Source organism: Cardiocondyla obscurior, linkage group LG04, assembly GCF_019399895.1.
Source record: "Cardiocondyla obscurior isolate alpha-2009 linkage group LG04, Cobs3.1, whole genome shotgun sequence".
Taxonomy (NCBI): Eukaryota; Metazoa; Arthropoda; class Insecta; order Hymenoptera; family Formicidae; genus Cardiocondyla; species Cardiocondyla obscurior.
In genome coordinates, this window is record NC_091867.1 from 8,247,032 (window position 1) to 8,271,142 (window position 24,111).

Below are 24,111 nucleotides of genomic sequence, written 5' to 3' on the forward strand. Positions count from 1 at the left end.
TCAACTGAACGGCTGTCCTTCTCGCTCGGAGTTCTCGGAAGCGTCGAGCTCAACGCCGAGCTTGTTTATGTTTGTTTTGACGCGTTCGTCGAGTTCGATGCGTCTACACCCACAATAAAATAAACTCCAAGCGAGCTCATTGCTCGTGCATGTTTCTTTCTTCGTTATTCCAAGCTCAGCCCGTCGCCTTCCAGTTTCCAAATCGTCGTTGTTAGAAAGCTCGTGTACGACAAAGCCCGAAAAAATAATCTGAAATCATAAAAGAATTATAAATTAATATAAAATATTTTTATTACGCACACTTAGTAAAGTAGTTAGTAAAGTAGCATTAAAAAATTATGTGGTTTATTTAGATGCTGCTTCAAGCGGCACCGGTCTTGTCGAATGCATTTAATAAATTTTCTTATGTCTTTGATATAACTGAGAGCTATTTTAAACGACCCATCAAAGTGTGGAATATTATCTGCCGGCGCGGATATTCGCTGTATACAGCGGACTATGAAAGAGAAGTTAGAAAGATCGTTAACGCGAAAGACGTTCGAAGTGTACCGTCGTAGTCCCAGCTTCGGCTGCAGCGGCGGCGAAACGTAATTAATGATCGAGATGGAAGTCGCTAACCGTCGAAGGGTGGCGGAGAGAATGTGGGAAGACGGAACAGGCATTTCCCACGCGTTCAAGATGAGTTTGGTGGAGGGAATCACGGAATCTCGCACTCGCGCGGATGATCGAGTTATGAACGTAGCGAGCGCGAACCGATGATGCTGTTATCGTGATATAATGTACCATCTCTGCTCATAAAGTCATTATCCCAAATTGTACGTTGCAGCGGAGGGATTCACGGCGGAATATGTTAACGACGTTATTAAGAGAGTTTCGCCGACATGTAACATGAACTGATTACAAGCAAACAGACTGGAGAATAATAAAAGTAATAATAATGTATGATGATTATTTTTATTTGCAAGCGTAGGCAAGAATTTTACGTGATTTGACAGAGGAATCCGGTGTAACGCGTATATAAATATATTGTTATTTGACACTTGGTGGTGGTGTGGAAAAGAGTTGAGTTGCAAGATGAGGTAAAGCTTGCGGGGATCGACGAGGACCCTGAGGACGACGGAAGGCCGGAAACGGAGCAACTCGAGCGGAAAAGGTGCCAGGAAGCGTCTCGACGTGCAGTTTGGAGGCACGGAAACATGCGATAAGACGAGAGAGATCAAGGTGCCGCGACGAGAAAAGATATGCGCGGAGAGGGAGCGGCAACTGTTGCGACAGAAGCTGGTGATGCTGCGATGGACCCCCGCGGCCGGGAACGTAGCTGCGAAAAACGGATCCGCGGGGCGTACGATTCACGCAATCTCAAGGGCCTGCGAGAGACCGAGAGCATTCCAGATTTCGAGATGGTAATCGTGTTCGAGCACGAACAACCGATAAATTCGCGTTCGCGCAGGCCGTCTGTTTCGCGGACAAAGAAATCTTTTACAAAAAATATTTCCTATAAAGAAATAATAAGGTTTATTATTATAAGAAAAACGCCTCGCAGTCTATCAAACTTTTTGCAACAAGCCAACGTTATTATCAAATAAAATCAGCCGTGGCCCGATTCGCTTGAGAGATTAACGATATAAATGTTGGCGAATAAATGGCTGGAAACGATCGTCTCGAGTTACAATTGCTAGGCACGTGCCAGGTGGAGTTTCCAGAATAGAGACTTATACAATTCATTGAAGAATATTTTCTATATTAAACGCGATGCCCATTGTTTAATGAGCATAAAGCAGCAATTTACCCGCAAGTATTATTTCTCTAAACAATCATAATATTTCTCTTGGAATTACTGCCCGGCTTTTAATTTGCAAAAGAGCATTTAAGTGGTTCTACGCGGGTGGGCGGGCGGGCGGGTGTAAGTGTCGAGAGTTAAAGGGGCCGTCTCTTTGTGGATAGATAATGAGAAACAAGGATAAATGAGATGAAACGGAGAGAAACTTCATATGTCGGAGTTATCGTGATTCTCACTCTTCATCTCTTGTTAAGTTATACGCGGTGAATAATTTCAACTGTTTAATTATAAATGACTAATTAGCGTAACAACCTGACTGCAAATTCGAAGTTGTTGACTTTCGTTCGTTCAACTCGCCACGCTTTGTACAAATATAGAACTCGAGGGGGAAAAAAAAACATCAATTTCGTTCGAATTGATTGCATTTTTACGTTTTACCAGACATAATAGATACTAACATAAATTAACAATTTTATGCGACTGTCGCAAATACTCATGAATCAATACGAGAATCAATATTATATGTCGCGATTATTATAAATTTATATTTTTTATGCTACCCACTTGGCTCTTTTACATCGTAGCTGTTTGATCTCATAACTTGGTACATTTATTCCAGCCAATGTTTGCTAAAATGTATAGTAAAACATATTTCACAGTCAATTTCTCTTTTTTACTGTCCGTATTTACACTTTTTCATGTTTCGCAATAAAAAGGTTATTAAAAATTTTAATTAAAAATAAAGAAAAAAAAATGATTAGCTGGAATTTTGGCTGAAATTTCAATTCGCTGCGAGTCATCACGACGGCTTAGGAAAGTGGAGAAGCAATTTGGAGAAGAGTGAAATTTAAGCGCGCGCTTTTGATAGACGGTTGAAAACATTTAGAGCAGCGACACCGCTGCTTTTCGCCAAGTTCTTTATTAACGTTGATATTTCAAAGACACGGTGAACGTACGGATTCATCGGTAACCCTGTTCACGCGTCGGCGGATGAGGACTTCTCGCCGAAGGCTATTGTATGTTGTCGACATTATTAAAGCTTTTGTATATGTATACTTTCTTTGACGTAGGCCAAAGGAGTTGTCGCCGATATTTCAAGTTTCTTTTACAAAATGTACTACAAGCGAATAAAGAGCGATATTAATTAGCTCTTGTTGTCGGCGAGTTGAAAGCGGAAATACCACGAAAATGATTGCGCGACGGGGACGATTCTTAATGATGGAACGACAGAATAAAACCTGCTACAGAGAAAAATACCGGAGTACCTACTAACTTTGCCTACCAGCGTTCGCGTCACAAACAAGCGTCCGCATATCTTAATAAATTTAGTAGGGAAAAAATTAATATAGAAAAAGAATTCATTAAATTTTTTCTTAAACAAAAAATTATTGTTCAAAAAAGTCGAACTTCTGCAAAATGCATTCGATAAATCACGACGTCGTGCCTCCTACCGTTTCTTTTTTTTTTCTCTCGATTCAAGACTTCGCCTATCTCGTCCGCGGAACAGAGGATTGCCATTAAAGGTACAGATACTCTCAAATCAATGTGCATTTGTTTCAGTGTAGGACTAGCGGCATAGCTAATGCAACCAGAGTTAAGTCCTACGAAACTTTGTTTCGCCAACCAATGCAACAAGCAACTACAAGTGAAAAACATTCGTAACAGAACTTTCAAATCCGTTACAAAGGGCGAAAGTTGAACGGGTTTGCGTGTAACGGTTTTGCACTCTTCTCGCCTAACAATCGGGCATTAAAGGGGACAAATTTTTACAGAAAATAAAAAAGAAATAAAAATAAAAAATAACGTTATTTGTCGGCCTCGCCTTTAAACGCGCGTATGTAGGCCGCAATCAATGCGTTTGTTGCAATGAGACGTGCATCTTCGTGTAAATCGTGGCGCCTACTGCAACGAAAAGTTATGCGAATAGCGTAAGGTCGTGGAATTCCAGTCATTTTCACATTCTCTCTTATAAAATGAAATTCCACCCATGTGAAAACCGACGCTTCAGTATTACCGCCGCGTTATCCTTGCATGATGAGTCTCGCGCGCGACGCGTACGTTTTACACGGTGATTTCTCGATATCCCGCGGTTGACCTGAATTTTAATAACACTCGAAGAAACCATGCGCGCGTTATTTTTTAAGAAACCTCAATTGCAAACTATAGAAAAAAAGTCGTACGACTTACCAATCTGCATGAGCTTCAGCGGAGTTGGAGAGTTCTGCCGGTGACTGTAACATAATAAAACAAATTAATGTACACATGTTAGTAATTAAATTAATGTAAAGGTAAACCCTTTTTTGTTTTTTTCTAAAAAAGAAAGAATTTATATTTACCTATAAGTTGCTCCGCCGATGTATGATGCCCCCCGGGCCTGCTCCTCCTCTCAGATGGGACGTGTCGAGTCATCCTTCCGCGCACAAGTCACACGCGAACACCCCGACCGTGATTTTATTATCGCGAAATTTACTGAACACTATCGCGCGTTATTTATCGGCACACCTGAAAAAAGAAAATCCTGAAAAAGAAAACAAGTTACTGACTTACCAATCTGCATGACAGCGGAGTTGAAGAATTCTGCCGGTGGCTGTAACATACAAAGGAAAATATTAATGTAGACGTGCTAGTAAATTAATAGAATTAATAAAAAAAAGATAAAAAAAATTTTTTTAATAAAGATTTTATTTTAAAAAATGTATGCTCACCTAAAAGTTGCTCCGCTGATGCATGATGCCCCCGGCTCTGCTCTTCCTCTCAGATGGGACGTGACGAGTCATCCTTCCGCGCACTAGACATTCGCGAACGCACTCCCGTAATAAAATAATCGTAAAAACAACGCCCGAAAACTAGCGGCACACGCGGAACGACCGACGAACCGACTGCGGTTCGTATAATTATTAATTTCGGCGGTAACGACACTTTTGTTAACGACGGCGGATGCAGCTGCGTCGATCTGTAACAAAAAGAAATATAAAATTTAATTGTAGAGATGCTACAAGTATTTAGTCTTTAAAAAAGAATGAAAGAAAAATAAAATATTTCTTACCTCTGGGGTTGCTGCATTGATGCACGGATGCCTTTCCGAGGCCTCCTCCTCCTCTATGAACACCAGACCTCCCGTCGGAGTGACCAGCTTCCTTTCAGGCTATTCGAACTTCGTCCTCGCCCTGGTTATCTGCAAACAAAAAGCCCAGACAATTAATTAAAATTACGCGAGTCTATACAATACTTCTAAAATGGAAAGATCACCTCAAAGAGATGAACGCATAAGTAAGGATGTACATAGCTTACATTAAAGAAAAAAGACGTGGCCACAAGTGCTCCTCACACGGAGAATGAGGAGAAGATAGTTATCGTACCGGGAGGATTTTCGTTAAACGCAAATACTTATCACGTTAGGCACGTGCACGCGGTTGCTGTGAGAGCGTAGTACGTACATGTGCTTCGCGCGACCGCTGGAGAAGGACAAAGCGAGAGTGGGAGTAGTGAGGGAATATACCTAGCTCGCGGCACGTAGGCTCGCGCTCGCTCCCCCTCCTCGTCCTCCCACCCCCCGGTCCCCACCCGCGCTTATCTATTCGTTACTCTCGTTCGATTTAATTGTAATATATAATTAGTATGTCCAGACAAAGACGATACTTTCACCAGGTCGTACTCGACCTCGAAAATCGTGAAGACCGTCTTTGCCTGGACATATTAATTAAATATTAAAATTAAGTCAAACCTCAAAATTACTGACTTAACAGCTGACGTTGACTCTCGCTTGGCTTGAAGCAAGCCAAGCGAGAGAGAACTAATCAGCGTCGTTTTTAGGCGGTAACAATTAACAGCTAATTTACGCGTTACCTATTTTTTAAGATAGGATTTAGAGACATATTCCAACAGCAGTCGTGAAAAATATATTGGCTCGCGCGTTTGGTTTAAAGCAATATTGTAATTCTTTATTTTATTCATACGTAATAAATAAATTATAAATTCTTGTTATGCCGTTTCACAAAAATAATGTCTAAATTGAAAACGCAATTTTCATACTCGAAATTTTAACCTTAAAGCGCCACAAATTTTTGATTATGCTAATATCTAACCCTTGCGACAAGCCACGCTGCAAGTAAGGACCAGGTAGAGCATATTTCTCTTCCGTATTCTCAAGTGGAAAGAGACGCGTCAGTATCAGGCTTCTTTTTAAAATGCGCCAATAACGCGCTGGCTATGATCCACGGGAAACTCGTATCGTAAATCGCGGACCGGAAAAGTGAATCGAGTCGACGATTTCTCTGGTTTTTACATTTCTACTTTTGTCGGAAATCTATAAAGCTAGATGCTAGAAACTTTCCTCTGCCCGTCGAGATGTTTCTTTGTAGAAAATTGATCCCTCTAAAATTAAATATTTTTTTAAGTGCTATTAATAAACTGTTCTGAAAACAAATTGCGTGCAATATTACTTTACAGATACCGTAAAAAAAAAAAGAAAAGTTTAATTATACGTACTTGACGATATTTTATTCGCCACTTTCGTCGGCTGTTCGTTTTCACGGCCTGAAAAATTTCCCTCGTTCACGGGGCGCATTTCCCCATTTCGCGGCACGATTTTTCCCCGCCAAAACGGTCACCGACCGTATTACTCAACAAATACAGAAGACTCGACTCTAAACGCATGCCGGAAGGGTTGTGGAGGGTAGATTTCGAACGGTCAGTGTTTATAGGACGGACAGAAACCGAGGGTTCTAGGAGACTATTCATCAATGTCGAAACACGCACGTACACGTGTACACGTATATCCGTACGTATATATTAGGATACGTCCTTATCCCTCTTTGGGGAAAGGGATGTTGCTAGCACACGTACGCACGCCTACGTTACACGCCCACGTGAACGAGACACCGCTCCTGGAATCCGCCAACGTGGTTAGGAGATAGGCGAACATTGCGATGCTTCGCGAATCTCTAAAACAATCTTCAAACGTTCTCTAATGCGGGATGTCGATTGGGAGCTCAAAATAATAAATATCGTCAATTGGAGAACCTACTTTCCGGATCACGATCGAATATCTAATTGATTCAACGATGGAATTGTCACCTTCTTTCGAGCTTTACTGCAATCCGCGGGAGATTAAAAAAAAAATTATTTTAATCATAGAAAAAAAAAAAAATATGCCAAAAATTAATTCCCCTTAATGAATTATTTAATTAAATCTTATTAACTATAGCTTTGTTTTCAAACTAAACTCGAAGCTAAAGATTTAATTTTGTTTATTTAATTTAATTCAGTAAAGAGCCGTAACGGATTATTGCCTGAGCGAAGATCGATGGAAGACAAGCACAATACGATGTAACGCGGGATCTGCTTTGACCTCTCACGGCGTGGATAAACGCGAGAGATGTGCGAGGGATGTAGAAAGAGCAACCTAATGTTTGAAGTATACGCACGGATCATCAATCATGTATGAAAACCTCGTGAATACGTTCGCATTTGTATGCACTAACGAAAATTTACTTCATATCAGTAAGAAGTTACAATGATTTGCGACAGTAATTAATGTTATGCGCTAATTGCACTTGAAGGGATTTACTTATACCTTCAACATGCTTCGCTAAATAAGGAGAAACGTGGAATTATAACGCGTTTACTGTTGCTTGTTAATATACTTTAATAACGTTTATTATTTTACCGAACGTATATTAATTCATCGAAATTCTATAATTACATATTAATTTAATAAATAATTAAAAAAAAAAATTATATAATATATATTTCAAAATGAGTGAAAGACGCTCTTCTACGCGATTCTCTTTTCTCACAAGATTCTTTTATACTTTTATGTTTAACTTCACGAGCAATAAATATTTTTGCATCGCAAGAGAGTTTTATTTCACTTTCGCGGAATAGAGTCGTCCTGCGAGTGGCGAGTTTGTGCGTTGCTGCACATGTTGCATATCTAGAACGAGTAGGATCGCCGTGACATTAGTTTCCGAGGACTCTCGCATTCATAGAACAGGAAATCGCACCTTCGTCGACGACCGGATTGCGCCGCACGGCGGAGTCCGATCGTTTACAGAGATTGACTACCGGCGCGACATAGAGGGAAATAACATTGACGGCGACAAAAACGGACGGTGATAAATGACGCCGAGCGTTCGATACCTAACCCCCGCTGTACAGTTTATATCCAGCATATTTCTTTTCCGGCGACGAAATGCAAATGACATCGGTAATTAACGTGTTAATTATGCAAATTGGCGTTTTCAAAAACAGCCAAACTAAACTCGTGACAACGTAGCGGCGCCAATTATATTCCGTTTGCGTTCGATTTTGCCCGAAAAGCATGTAACGTGCGTAATGGTTTTTTCGCGTAATTCAATTTTAAATACGTCCCCGAGCATGTGCGGATTTGAAGTGACATGGAAGTGTTCCGTTAACGATCGGCCGATGTGACTCCGCGCAGATCTCTCTCTCTCTCCCTCTCTATCTCGGGATTAGTCGAGATTTATCGGAGAACACGTCGATCCGTTCAGATCCACCTAATTTCCTTAGAGCTTAAATCTTCGGAGAACGGAAATAGTTTATTGCTGGAAGCGTCGTCCCGTCCGACGCGTCTCTGCTTTCTAATTTACACGGAAAACTGTCCAATCGTTCGCGGAGATTGACTACTGGTAGAATTAGAAATCGCATCTCGTATCGGCGAATGAAGATATATAAATAAAAAAAAAATAAAAATAATGAAAAGATGGGAAAAAAAATGTAACGATGCAAGTAACGATAAGAGAGCATGCATCGTCACGTAGTAATTCTCGCGTCAGTTTAAAACGCTTCGCGCGCACATATGTGTACAGATTCACGTTCGTGAGGCTAAAATAGAATGTGAGGATTAGGAGTTTACATGCATATTAATTCAAGTTAATCGAGCGTGCCGCGGTCTTAAACGCTTAACGTGTCGATTATGACAGTGCGCTATAATTTCCGTGAGGGTACTTGCGGAGCACACGGCGGAAGAGGAAGAATTTGTCGGCCGGAGCGCTTACCCAAATTGCCACGGAATACTCGGGAGAATATTCTCCGTGTCAAGGCGCTTTAGCCCACCATTAGGCTGTTAATGTTCGTGACGCGCGCAGAATTAGCACCCCCAATGGTGAATTATACGGGATTTATAACGGGCGGCAGTATAATGGATGGTCTAACATTTCAAACCGGGTTTGCTTTCGCAGTTAAACAAAAGTGACGACCACGTGGAAAACGTGGCTTTATTAAGACAACAGAACAGAAAACGTTGATGTACCTGCAAAATAACCCGCGGAGCAAAACTTGAGAGTCCTTTTAACTTCTATTCGGCGTAATTCCATTTAACACAGAAATTGCGGGGGCGCGACACCCGACTTCCATCATTTCGCACCGAGGAGATGCCGACGAATAGCAACCTAGGCCAATATTGAAGCAATCGGAACGTCGAGACCGATCGGGCGATCGCAAGTCGATGAAAACACGATTACGAGTTTGAAGAAAATATGATTTGCAGAGGGAGAAGAGGTCGAATTCATTCGCGGTTTCCTCAATCTTTTTTCTCTTTTTTTTTTTCTCTTTCCAACCTCGATGCGACTTCCTTTCAATTATGTTTCAAACGTTTGACACAATTTTTAAGAATAAGATTTTAGAAAAGTAGATTAAAGAAGACAGCAGACGTTAAAAAAAAGGGAAAGAGAGAAATGAGTTAAAAACGAGAATAAATGATCTGAATTGGTGAGGACGTACGATCGCGGTAAGTAACTCAATTTTCAGAAAATCCTTTTGTCGAGTGAAAAGGGTCCCCCTCGTGCACACCTGCGACCAGCTTTCTATCTTTAAGGCGGCTAGACGCTCCACAAGCTATTACCAATCAAAAAATTAATTATAACCCTAATCCCTTTCCGTAAGTGGTTTGCTGCGCATATAACTGATTGCAGCTTTGAAAAACAAACCGCTACTCTGATCAGTCGTGACCGACGGCTCTAAAAAAATAAAATAAAAAAAAGGCAGTTTTCGCAATAATGTGTACTTGATGTAGTAAATGAATAAATACAGAAAGAGAATTTTTGTGTGGAAAATCTGTCGTCTCGCAGGGATACCTGACAGATCTCATTTTATTTTACGCAGTATTATATGGAAACGCTCTCCATGCATAATTAATTTTTTATGTTTTTAAAAGCGCATTGTGAATGAGAATAGATATACCGTGCAATTTCATGTTTCGTATATATGAGGCAATTTATATTTTTTCGAACGCGAAGCAGAGATAAGTTTGCTATTCTGAAGACGGGGCTTACATTTTCCATTAATATTTGTTTCAGATGGTGGCGTGGTGGGTGGTTCGAGAGCAGGACCAGTGGTCACTCCGCACACGCTGGAACTGACACCACGTGGCAGAGTTTTGCTGCAGCTCGCACCGCCGGAAACTGCTCGGGCGTACCTGCCGCCGGAGTATCGACCCGGCCGCGTATATTCGGACACGGATTCGGAAAAAGTACGTCACATTCAGCCTAGCACTTAATGACGCGCCGTTAATTCAATAACGAATTGCCCCTTACGTTGAAATTGCCCGACGCCGAAGACTTTTAGAGCGAACGCTTCGAACGTTTCTTATATTGCACAGCTCGGCGTAAGATCACGAATTACCGATGCTCCGAGCGGATACGTATATCTTGTTTAAATTTCCTTCGTCCTGCTGTTCTGTTTTCCTTAATTCGCTTTACCTCGGTCACCGATCGGTCTGCCCGTGACGCTGTACCATCACCTGGTTCTCACGAAACGTTTGAACAGGCTCTCGATGCGCGCAATCGCAATAATACTATATTATATTGACAAAGGTAAACATTCGAAAACAGAGACGAATAATTGCACGTCGTGAAATAGATACGAGGATCAAGAAAGAACGTGACAAAACGGATTTATCGGGGAACATCTCCATTTCTCCGATTGTTGAATTATTACGCGTACGCGTGCACAAATGATGGGCGAGTATTTACGAAAGGGCGAGAGGGCCGATGGTATAATTAAAAGAGCATCGCGCGCGAGGAATTATTAACGCGTCCTATTAAAATCCTTTCAACGCGAAGAGGATTAAGCCGCTATAGTCGTCCTTTGACGGCTCGACGACTTTTTATTTGCTCGACTTCCGCGTTTCAGCGCCGGATGAATTTTTAACAGGGCGGCCGCCGCCGCCGCCGCCGCGCGAAGCTGAACGTTCGAAGAACTCGAAGAACGAAAAGAGATGCAACAGAGACTGAAGCTGGTTTTTGTGTACTTTTAGCAAAATCCAAGCGCCGTTCCTACGCCTCCTCTCACTTTTTTTTCTCTCTTTTCTTTCTTCCCCCAAGCACGCCCGTCATATTTTCTCGCTCTTTCTACCATCCCTTTCCTCCCACAACCTTTTCGCTCCTCTTTTAGCGTCACCCTTTCCGTTGACGGCTGCACGTTGTTTCAACACGAACCAGTATTTATCTTGTGCAGATTAAAGGGAGAATAAACGGCGCGTACGATGAATAAATAAATAAACTTTGGCATATCACTCCTTTATATCACCTATCCCGAATTCCTCTCTTTTTTTTTTTATCTCGCCCCCGTAGTCAATGAAGAGATAAGTTATCGCGCAATCTTGATATACTCCGCTGCATCCGTATCGCTCCATAAGCATACGAAAAGACGAATTTGCATGTAGTTTATGTTTGCGCGAAGAACGTTCGTAACTGTTAAAGTAAAACTCCCGGCCGTTTACGATGGTGACTATAATGCTTGTACGATAGAAGTGAATAAAAGCAAGAAGAGAAATGCCCGTGGAAAGTCGTGAAAAACTTGGATAACTTCAGTAATTTGATGTTAACGAGATCGTTGACTTTCCCGTTTCATATTTTAATATTTTATAAATAGATAATTTAAAATTAAAATAAGAAAGCTGTGTATTTGAATAAGTAATGTAGGTATTTCCTCTTTACGCAAAATTCTGATAAAGGCCAATGTTAATTACCTAAAAATTATCTTACTAATTTAATGCAAAACGAAAAAGTTCTTTTAATAAAATTCATCAGGATCTAATATTTTATTTTTTTCATTCATGCTGGTATCGCGAACCAACAAGATGTAATATTCAGTTTCAATCAAATAAAGTACTAGTGCATCTCCATTAACGATACTCTAAAGCGTATCGAAAAATAAATTCCAATTCGCAGTAATAGGATTCTAGAAGAAAGAAAAATGGAAAGCTTCGTTGCACGCGGTAAAAAAAAAGTACGATAAATATCGCTGCACTTTTAAATTAGAAATAATTATTATTTCGTTAATAACCTGTTATCTCCAAATGCGAAGACAATAATAAAAGACCTCTGCAATAAAGAGAGAACAGTTTTATTTTAAGCGCCGTAGATAGGAAACGTTTTCAAAAATATCTGAATAAAAATTTGTCATAAGAATTATCTAGTCTCCAAATTTTTCTTTTTCTTTTTCGTGGAGTCACGCTTTTGATTTGAAATATCCTAAATCCATCATTGATAAACAGAGTCCCCCACGTGTCTTGACAAGCACGTCACGATCTTTCCGGAGAACACGAAACTTTTGCTGGTGATGGTTGCAGCACCGCGGTACATAACGACGATTACCTGAGCAGGATAAAGCTAGCGCGAAAAAGCACTTGCCTTTCCGGCGGTTGTCGCTCTTACATTTTTCACAGCGTGACACGGCGGCGCACAAGCGAGTTGTTAGAATGATCTCTCTGACACGGTGAGAGCACGAGCGCTTATAGTTGTACGTGCAACACCGCTGCTACTCTTCCGCGCAAATAAATGAGGAGATCAATGGAACAAAAAGATTTTCCCGAACGTTAAAAATAAATATCGGCAAATAATCGTGAGCTAAAATGCAAATGCAGAAACAAAAATTAGAAAACCGACGGAAAAATCGCTCGTAAAATTATTCAGGGAGAATATTTATTCTTTTCAAACGACGAAAGTATCAAATAACTTCGATGCTTATGTTTGAAGTACCGAGCGGATGAAGAAACGTGATCGACGTGTTCTAGTATCGCCGACGGAAGCATTGGACAATATTGTTTTTCTTTTTTTTTTTTTTTTTTTTTTTTCAGTAAATAAAAATGTCGATAACTAATATTTCCTGAAATCTACATGATCCTTCTAGATGTGTTTAGAAGCGTACGCGTACATATGTATTCCTTCGCGGAAATAAGAAAAAAGTCCGATTATTGCGCGTCGATTTTTGATATAGGAATTTCGGCGTTTCGAAATCCGTGCGCATCTCGACACACTTTTATCTAATACAAGAGTTGTTCCTGACATGCATAATAAAAATATAAATACATCTCTACATTTACCGTTTAAAATAATCTCTTTATTTATAAATCTTCGTGCGGAGTAACGTGATGCACGTTACATATTTATTTTATTTAATATTTTGTACGCGCTTGATGTTGCTGAACATTTTATTTTAAATGTAAAAATCCTACGTAAAATAATGATACGATTTATTTAATGCTATTACTTTTTATATAGTTTTATATATCTGGCGTATCTCTGCTATTAATTTATATTTAAATATATATTTCAAGTTTAATGTACTTAAAGAAATCTAATTAGTCGCAATTTGAATTCCAGATGTGGATGTATTCTTTAGGCAGAGCATTATTGGACACAACTCCCAGAGCAACGGCGTTAACGGGGACCGTTTCCGTTTCGCCCTCTTCCGCTTTGCAATCAGTGTTGGCCGCTATGACAGAGCCTGATCCTCGCAGACGTGCCTCCTTGATGAATTTGCTCGACGTAAGTTCTTAAGTTTTAATGAAATTCTTCTATCCAAATACCCACCCTAAAAGTCTCTTATCCACGTCGAGCTCGCGTCAATCTTTGCCAATTTCCGTAAATATCCGCGAAAATTATTAACGTAACATACATACGTAGAAAAATGTGTAATGAGTACGTTTTATTCGTATTCGTCGAAGGTTCAACGTCAGCGCGAACGTTTCTGCATACAAATAACGACTGCACCGGACGATGTATACGGTCTGCTAATAAAAGGCCGAGACTACCGATTTTTACCGTAGGTACGACCAGACACACTCGAAATTCCGAAGTTCGTTGTGTGCGCACTATCGACGGTTCGAAATAAATCAGCGAGTATCGCTTCGAGTGACTCTTCAGCGTTCAATACTTCACCCTGCGCGCCGTAACAACGCGTCATTTTCACGTATCTTTCTCAAAACTGTTTTCGATTCTCGCGTTACACAGTGCCGCTGGTGGTTCGATATGTCTGGACTCCGGAGTCAGATAAATGCATCAAAACGATGCAGACAACATTCAATAATGAACATATTACTTTTCTGTTTTTTTTTTGTTTGCATTACGATTTAAAATTTTAATATATGAATATGTAAAAAAGAGAAAGAGAGAACAAGAAAGAAGAAACGAAGAAAGGGAATGTATGTATATGCATGTGTATATGAATATGTGATAAGAGCGGCGCGGTTAAATAGATCGGCGGCGTTTGCCGATATCACTAAGAAGCGGATCAGTTATCGACTCCGCTTTGATAAGCTTTGCCGAAAAACTTGCTATGTAATGCGAGCGTGTATGCGAGGTAATGTAAAAAAGGGAAAAATCGTCAAGCAGTTCGGTTTTTTTTTCAATCCGCCGTGTTAAACGAATATCTATGCGATTTGGTTCCCGACGATCCGCGAATCAATTGTAATCTCGAGCTCGCGTAAAGCAGCACACAGCTACATTAATTTTCTTATCACGAGTTACGAGTGACTCGACATTGCGAACGTATCTGTGCAAGCAGCTGCGTCAGACGGAAATTGGGCGCACAAATGCACGTGAAATGCATAGCGCGTAGTAAGAAAGGCCGGGTCGTCTCCACGGTGAGAATAATAAAGCAATTTGTCGCTAATAACACGTGACACTACCGTGACGAGGAAATTTCAAGACGCAACGTGTCACAGTAACTCGATTCTTAGCATGTGACGTAGACTAGATGTTACAGCAAACATGTGTACGTGTCCGCCCAGTCACCACGTCTAAAATTCACACGAACAAGCGACCTGCCGCGATGCAGAATAGACCATAATTGCAAAAACCAAGTATTTTATGTGGGCCATCATACTCCCGCGTTTTATAATTTTCCATTTTATGCTAAAATACGAGTCTCCTAGCTTCCTGGAAAAGGGGAAAAAAAAGCGACCGCCTAACAAATCTATATTTTTATTCGAAATTTACATCGCTGCGATTTTATTTACCTTTCATTTATTTACCTTTCATTCATTATCTCCAGTGAGTTGATAACTTAGACACTGAATGAGATGAGAAACTCGGGCTCGTTAATTGACGTTGTGGATTTTCTTTCCCGCGACAGTTTCATCGTTATCTGGGCATGATTAACGTTTAACTTCGATAATGTTCATGTGGAATTAACCGATAGACCACATAGACTAAATCATACCCACGCGACACCGTGCGGGCCTGGAGTGTCCGCCGTCGGCTTGCATGAAAGCGCGCTTTAATTGAATCACCTATCACGAGCAGAGTGAGTACGTTGCGCGTGTTGCATTTGTACGTCGAGACGGCATTCGAGGTGCAGGCGGACACCGATGATTTACGTGACAAGAAACGGCGACGTGAGATGTCACGTTATAACGATGAATACACGTAGGTTTAAATAATACTCGTAGAACGGAGTCAGAAACAATATTTAGCTAATCTGATCGAACGCTACGTCGTGAAATTTAATTAACTGCGCAAAACAACAACGAAAAATTCCCCGTCAGAAAGAGTCAGCCCCCGACACTCTCCCGCATTCAAGAGGCGGACAAGAGGAGTCCGTGGAAACGGATCTCCCGGAAAAGGGAAGAACTACGGAGCTTGAACTACGACCTGCACATTATTACAGGCGAACATTGGCCACGCCCGCGAGAACCCAGGATTTTTTTTTCCTACAAACCTTTGCGGAGGGTGATTGCAATTTTACAAAATGATACGAAACTTTCTTACTTGTCCTACTGGAGTTCTATTTATCCCTAAGAGTTTAATGATACCTAACCAAACACCCTGTATGTTAAATGACACAATTTTTTTTTTTTTTTGTAACAATGCAAAGTATTTTCTATCACATGTAACATTTTTATTATTTTTCACGTCATTCTTCGAGCGTGTTATACCACAACTCGCCCAGCTATTATATGCGGTTGGTGGTCGCCGGAGCGCATATGCATTTGATTGATTTTCAATTCGTACAGACATTCCATGTACATACATAAATCCGTGTAGATGAATATGTATAAAAACGATAATAAGACGTAGACGTTTCCCTCGATATTTTTTTTTTTTTTTTTTTTTTTTTTATTACGACAAATTCTTTTGCGAATTAAGAGTTTTCTCTTGCACGAAAGGCGAAATGGGCGGGATGGAATTTCATTAAATGGGATTTACACAACTTTTTAATTGTGTACATTAAATATCTTGGCAAAGGGAGACTGAAATTAATATTTCATTTTAGCGAAGTTTCGAACTGAATTAAACTCTCTGCACTTTTAACCGGGCTACCGTTGCAAATTGAGTTCGCGTTTATTATTTGCTTTCTGTGCGAATTGATACAGGGGATGTGAATAGAAAAGATCTAAATGTTATAGTAAGAAGAAGAGCTAATCCATCCGTAAAAGCGATGGGAGCTCAAAAGCGCGTTGTTCCACGTAGAATTAACCCGCCGCAACATCTTCCTATGCAACAGAAACTTGCTACCGTTACCCTAGCAACTGAAAATTCGTCAAAGGATACCTTGTTTGCCATTGGCAAGAATATATCCGAAGTGAATAACGATACTCAGATTCAACCGTCCGTACCTAGCCTCATACCCAGAGAAAAATATAGTTGAAATAACCATAAAAAAAATTATTTTATAGTTATTTTGACTATGCAAACTTTGCAACAACTATGTGCATGTCGTTAGTATTATTAAAATTAGCATTATACATTACCTCGAAGGTAGAATTAGTTAATTAACGCATATACATGTATATATTATTATATATAATATAAAATCAGATAAACGTCCATGGCAAATCTGAAAGTTCTTAGTAATCATTGCAGACATAATATGATCTCGCAGATGCGTTTATCGTGCTACCCAGCGCGCCGCCGATTATCTAGTTTCAAAACTTTCGTGCAGTAGATGAACTATTAGCTTAAGAGGACAATAGTTGTTGCCGGAATTCTATAGATCCTGCTAAGCTAAGATCCTCGCAGAGAAGTGCTAGTACCTATTAACGCATCATTGTGTTCTCTGCGATGATAAATGCGAAAATGTGCGCACGAGGATTAAAAAAATATAGCTCTTCGTCGATATGTATAATTTCTCGGGTTAATTTTTAGAATTAGCGACAATCGAAAATTAGTCAATTAAGAAATTAATTAAAAGATCAAAGTCAAACAAATATTTATTAAGCAGTTGAAAAATTTAATGTATGAAGATTTTGCTCAGATCTGCGGTTGATATTACACCGCGATTTAAGGAATAAACAATGCGCGGGCGGGGTAATAAACGTGTAGACTATTATCCCGTAACAAATAACGGCAAATGGCGCCTCGCGGGTTAGTCGAGCTCGTGCAACGATTGGCATCTACCGGCCGCGAACTCAGTAGGGCACTCGTCCTAACCCCAGCAGCCCGTTCGGCTACAGGCTTTATCCGCGCGGATAGATACGGCGAGGCAAAGTAGGTACTCGGACGGATAATTTATTGGCCGCCGTGGATTCCTCCTAGAAACTGCGGTTCCGCATTACGCCGCATACCGTGTGCTCTCGTCCTTCCGCTTCCCCGCCGGCCAATTTCATCAATTTTGGGGGGGTGGCTATCAGAGCTGCAGCTGCAAAATTATCGCGGCCCCGAGAGCTAGGCGACTTATTACACCGCCGACGTCGTTCTTTACGCGCGATAACCGCCCGCCGCGTTTTTGAGATTACCGGCCGTTAATCATCGAGCTTGGCGAAATTATCGTAGGTACGTATATATGCGAGGATGCCACCGTCGTATGCAATTTCGCGTCCCCGCTCTCATCGTGCCCGTTCGAGGCGCGCTAAACCCCCCAGAAGATCCCCGGAATCGTACCGGCGAACCGGTTTGTGAATTTATTTCTTGTAATGTCGCTTAATGACGTCCCGCGCCTGCATAAAGTAATCTCTCGCGAGCTAGATTTAAACTCACGATCTGACTCACGCAGATTTATCGATGGCTTCATTGCGCTTGCAGCAAGTTTCACTTTAGCCCTTATTTCAACTCGGTATTACCGAGTCGGTAACGCTGTTGCTTATTGAAATTGCTATAAAATCTAGACGCATACTTTGCGCATACTTGTTTCGACTGATTTCTGCATTCGACGCATTAAGCGACACACGATCTGTTTCACACGGAGGAGGTTTCTCAGATTTTCGAAGCGGATAAATTGATTTTTCTTCTTTACTCAAGCTTACACACAGTTTCAAGACTCGAATTGAAAAATTTCCTAAGCATCGATGCGCGTGCTCTCGCGTGGGAATACATCCCGCATCTTCGTGGTGTTGCAACGTGCAACCGCATCCTCTATCGCGCTATCTGTTCACCCTAATATTTACACGTGAGAGAAGTGTGCATCACTCGTGTCTCCTTGTCTGTTTGCTGTCTGATCAAAATAATTTAATCATGCGCGGAGGTGTCGCGGGTGTCCATCGCGCCCACGATTAAATTTCATCTTGCTATTTGCATCTGTATAATGTCGTCGAAAATCCGATGAGCAGATAGAAATCGCCCGTTTGCGTCAACCCCTTTCGTAAAATCCCCTCGACGCGAAAAGGACCGAAATCGAAAATTCTCGCGTCTGGAAAATACATTTTAATTCTAATACGCGAGTAACAGAAACAGAATTTCAATTAATATTAAATTATATATTGTTTATCACACGGGCGTAAAGTGTACGAACAATGCGCACAATCGGCAGAAATAATTTCAATGCGATATATGAAGGTAGCGCATTTATACGTATGTATATTACATACAAAATTTGTTTATTTAATTGAGTAAATTAATATAAAATAATTTCTAATATTAGATCAAAAATAATATATCGCAAAGTGATCGATATTTTATATTTGTTAAAACGACAGACACGAAAATTAATTATATCACGAAACTAGAAATCCGTATATTTCACGAATAATTCAAATAATATATTTATATTATAATAATCATAAATTAAAACTCGTACCATTTCTATTTCTATTCTATCTTACTAATAATATTCTATCTTACAATAAAAATCCAACCGCGCCATTAATATACAGTGCGACAATATTACAGTATCGTATTCTCGCTTTGTGTCAGGTAATATCCGAATACTGCCGGACGCGACTACAAGCAAGGCCCTTCACGCACATAGTGATGGAGATGTATCGAGAGGTTGTGAAGTCGCCGCAATATGCCGCGCGGAAACGAGCAATCCACCATCAACTGACTGTCCAGTGCCCGGCGCGGAATATGATTGAACAATTCAATCAGCAGAAGATCTACAGTCTTCCACAACGACACCAACAGGATTACGTCCAATCTATGAATGGCCTACCGTTTTTTCAACACCACCCCCGCATCGGGCAGCACATGCCGAATCAAATATCTATGCAGCAGCAGCAGCGTAATCATATTCAATACCTAGCTAATCAATTTCGCTCGCACCATCAGCAACAAGATCAGCAGCTACCAAAAAATCAGCAGGACCACGGCAATCATTACTACAGCCATCAACACGCTGGAATGCATTTTAGAACACAGTCGCGCAATTCCCAGTCGCACCCGAATCTAACGAGCTTGTGCGACTCGCAGCAACAAGAGCAGCAGCAGCAGCGACATCGAGATACCTCACTAAATGCCCGCAGGACACACTTTCAATCGCACCTGGACATCCAAAACGGCAGTCGATCGATAGGGCCGGCGATGACACGTCGGATTCATCATCATTCGAGGACGTATTCGCAACCGGTTTATACGCGGCTTCAACATACTAGGAGCAGCGGCAATCTGCCGACGGCGACGAGCACGATGGCCGACGGTAATCCCGATGGGAATGTTTACAACGACCCAATATACGCCCTGCCAGTTAAGCCTTTCCTGAGCTCCCAGGATGTGCGAGTCAATGGACTGTCGGCGAAAACCCATACGATCTGTCACGGCAACGATGTTTATAAAGGATCATCGTCGATAAACAGGTACGTGCGAGACATACGTATACTTCCACGCGCATCAGAAAAAACACTGATTTTATTACCCTTCTAATACTACCTCCGCGGAGATTCGACGTGACCGAAAATATCCGACGATTAACTTGCGCCAATTAATTTCAATCGTAATTTATATTCTTGGACCCGAGTGGAAACTCATCTAGCTAATCTGATTTTGCAGCTAGTGATTAGATCGCGCAGATTAAATATATTTTCTAATTAGTAACTAGCTTGGTACTAGCCATAAATTATAAGAAAGTATTTATTATTTAATGACTATCTTAAAAAAATAAAGTTGCCATTAAAAAAAAAATCTGTTTTTTTGGCTCGTTATTAGAAATAAATAATTGTTTAGTATCTAGACGCTTTGAACGTTACGTTTCTGGCTCAGTTTCGTGCTGGACAGTTTTGCTAGACAGCCACGAGATAAACCACGAATTGAATAGCTAATTATTAGGTAACGATTGAAATCAATTTTCACTCGAGGCATTTCTCGCTTTCATATTACAATTTCTTAATTTAATTTAATATTCGATTAAAATTTTGAAATAATAAAATAATCTTTTTAATCTCGAGTAATAATTTTTTTTCTGTTCCGTGAAACGCCTAATTTTTTTTCATTCTGAAAAAAAGTAAAAATAATTTGTTTCCCAAAAACAGGCACCTATCGAATACCGATCATTCTCAGCCCGACGTAACTTCGCCATCAAACGAGCGTCTTCGCGAAGACGTGTACGGGCGAGCACCTGCGGAAAGAATAATTTTACAAAGGCAGCACTCGAATCCGCAATTACCAAGCAGAACGCAAGCTAATCAAGATTTTAAACGGCTGTCGCAACCGAGCATTACAACCGCCGAGACTCGATGCGTCGCACGAAAGGAGGAACAGGCGATACGAAAACAAAGTTCAGCTTCCACCATGAGGATAGGAAGAATACAGGGACCACCGAAGCCACCTCGCATTATCACCACCCTAAGAAAAACCGCTCTTTCCGATTCGGAATGTAACAGTCAAACTGAGCCGCCGGCAAAACCTCCCAGGTATTTCCATTTGTTCCTTATACCATAATCAAATTAGATCTGCGTCAGTTTATCGTAGCCTGTAACGCAGTTTTTCTTCGCGATAAAAAAAAAAAAAAAAAAAAGGAAAAAAAAAAGAAAACGAGATGTTCGTCAGAAACTCGAGTAACAAATTGTGCGCTACTCATTATTAGAAGAAAAGCCATTGCGATGCAATTTCGATCGTTACAAACCATCTGAGCTAACCGATAAAATTTTAATCAATAACCAATTTCGTTTAAAGTGAAAAGAAAAGGAAAAAGTGGAAAGAGCATATCTCGGGATAGCGCTTCCATTCTTTAATTAAACCTTTTATTTAATATCTTCCCGGATGGAAAAGTAAAATGTAAGTTTCGCGCTAATATGCAATACAATTTTATGCACAGAGAGTAAATTTATAACTTTTTGCAATAATAACGTCGAATCGCGAAATAATTCAGAAAAATTTGTAGTTCACGCTCTGCCAGAATTTCATCGATCGCGCGATAAAGGTCGAAGGCAAACGAGGACACGAAGGGGGACGTGAAACAGTTTCACGATCTTCATGCACGACCCGCATTATTAAGTTTTGCCTCTCAGTCGTACGTTCGTGCTAATAAGCGCTTGCAAAGTTCACTCAAGCAGAGAGACAGGTCAGAGACACGATTTTCCTCTGACACATCGTAGTTTCGAATAGTTTAAGATACGTTCAGGGAGCTCGAAATCAGCTGTACGGCGCGGCTAATTGCGATTGAATGCATACCCGATCGGCTACTCCGGGTTCATGTGATAAGGTCAAAACATGACGTTGCTGGTCACAACCTTTGACTTTCGCGAGAATTATGGAATCCCCAGATACACATATGCATATAATGGCAAAACTCAGTCGAGCGGAAGTAAAATGAAAAGCTCGCCGTAGCTTTATAGCATCAAAAATTGAAATAAATGAGAGGCAATTTAATTGAATTAAATTTTGTCTCTACCGAAATATCCGGTCAAAAGACTTTGATGTTAAATATTCACTGTAGCAATTTTCAATATTACTATTTCTCTCGTACGACTTTCATAAATCTTTGCCACTTTCGCCCGTGGAAATTGGTCTTAACTCTTAACAAAAATTAATTCACTCTCGAGAGAACACGTGGCCCGTTACCTACTTCTTCTCGCGTCAAATTTTCGGTGCGAACGATAGAAGATGATGAGAAAGAGACAGAAAAAGAGAAAGACAAGGAAGTACTTAGCAACGACTGCTCTAAAAAAGCATCCGGAGCATACTCCAGTTAAAGTTTAATTAAACTCAGTACGTCAAAGTTCATTAACACTGCTGCATATGGCAAGATCAGATTCTACCAGGTGCTATCTGAAATTTTGACGTAGGTTTCGGTTCGTTGCATAATTAGGTGCAACGTGGTATGTTATGCCAAATGAAAAACCCTACTTAGCTGAATGCATATTAATCATACAGACTGCAGAAAAAAAGTTGGAGAGAAATAAAGCTCCACAGCTCATTTTGTGGATTATACTAAATTTTTCGCGCTTTTTACATTGAAATGTATTGCTGCGTTCGTACGTTACTTTTGAAAGAATCCTACAAAAATATATTTTCAGACTTATGGTAAGGAATGGACCACGAGCTCGACGAGGGAAAGCAGTTCAAAGAGCACCATCGCGTTTATACAGGACAGTTGGTGGGCCTACGAGGTGTTTTAATAAAGCGCAATGCGTTGGTCCTGAATTTGTGGTTCGTGCTAATCAACCTCCGAAAACATTATGCGTGGGACAAATAAAGGTATGTAATTGTAACGTTTTACTGATTAGCATGATCAAATAATTAAAAATTAAATTAAATTGTTTTATGAACTTTAAACTGTTTAACATACATTAATTTTTTTACTTTGAATTTTTTCGTGTGTTTTAATTCTGTCTCAAATTAAAATCTTTTATATTTGATTTTTCAAAAAGAATCTGCATTAAACGATTTTAATAATTCGTAAGAAAAATCCAGTGGACGGAAAATTAAAATGCTTTTGCTCAGTTTTACCGGTGTGACGTTATGAAGTTCCGCTAAGTGCAAAAAAGATTTCCGGTACCGGGAATCGAACCCGAGCCTCCTGGGTGAGAGCCAGGTATCCTAGCCACTAGACCATACCGGACGTCGAGTGGTTGTTCATTCATAAACGATCACCCTCGTCCCAGTATTCAATTTACGACTTGAAATAAAAATTTACTTTAAATTTTATAAAAGTAAACATTTTTTAAATATATTAAAATATTTGGAAAAACGTAACAGCAAAATTTATTATAAAACATCGTTAAACATGAGTAAAAGAAAAAAATTCCGGTACCGGGAATCGAACCCGAGCCTCCTGGGTGAGAGCCAGGTATCCTAGCCACTAGACCATACCGGATGATCGAGTGATGATCCTCTAAGTCGAAACAATGGGCACAAGCATACGAAAATAACCTTACTTCCAGAAAATATATTATTATATATCATATTACTAAAATTTAATATCTAGTATTTTAGATACTATCATTATAACATCATCCAAATCTTTTTTTAGTTTTATTTCATTATTATCTATTGTTTCGAAATAACAATTAATTTTTATTATTCGGGACATTAAATTTAAGTAAAATTGAAGTTAAGCAAAAATATATAAAGATCGTAATTATAAAATAAAAAAAAAATATTTCTCCTAACACGCGCAAATAAAAAATAGTGTTAAAAATATGTAAAAGAGAAAAAAAAACAAAAAATATTCCGGTACCGGGAATCGAACCCGAGCCTCCTGGGTGAAAGCCAGGTATCCTAGCCACTAGACCATACCGGATTGAAATCCAAAAGGCTGAAGTTCAAATATCCAACTCTGCTAATATCAATAACTTTTCAATTTAATATTAACTTCAAATACTAGATATAAAATAAACTTTGTATCGAGAAATGTAAATTTATTTTATAAACTTTGAAACAAAAATGACTAATGGATTCATAAAATATTATACATTTCCACTCAATCTGAATAAA

General features: G+C 40.0%; 1 protein-coding gene and 3 non-coding genes across 6 annotated transcripts in view; 1 reads left to right on the forward strand and 3 right to left on the reverse strand.

The window, feature by feature from the left end:
* The window catches only part of LOC139101990 (tyrosine-protein phosphatase non-receptor type 13), a 67,183-nt gene that overhangs the window by 35,027 nt on the left and 8,045 nt on the right, over nt 1–24,111 (forward strand). For all 3 annotated transcript variants that reach the window (XM_070655553.1, XM_070655550.1, XM_070655552.1), the window contains 5 exons: nt 10,099–10,271; nt 13,408–13,572; nt 19,156–20,033; nt 20,706–21,086; nt 22,692–22,872. In XM_070655553.1, coding sequence (XP_070511654.1) covers nt 10,099–10,271; nt 13,408–13,572; nt 19,156–20,033; nt 20,706–21,086; nt 22,692–22,872 — 1,778 coding nt within the window. The remainder of the gene's footprint in view (nt 1–10,098; nt 10,272–13,407; nt 13,573–19,155; nt 20,034–20,705; nt 21,087–22,691; nt 22,873–24,111) is intronic.
* Trnae-cuc (transfer RNA glutamic acid (anticodon CUC)) lies at nt 23,165–23,236 on the reverse strand. Its single transcript has one exon. It is a non-coding gene; the product is annotated as a tRNA-Glu (tRNA).
* On the reverse strand, nt 23,420–23,491 carry Trnae-cuc (transfer RNA glutamic acid (anticodon CUC)). Its single transcript has one exon. It is a non-coding gene; the product is annotated as a tRNA-Glu (tRNA).
* On the reverse strand, nt 23,846–23,917 carry Trnae-uuc (transfer RNA glutamic acid (anticodon UUC)). Its single transcript has one exon. It is a non-coding gene; the product is annotated as a tRNA-Glu (tRNA).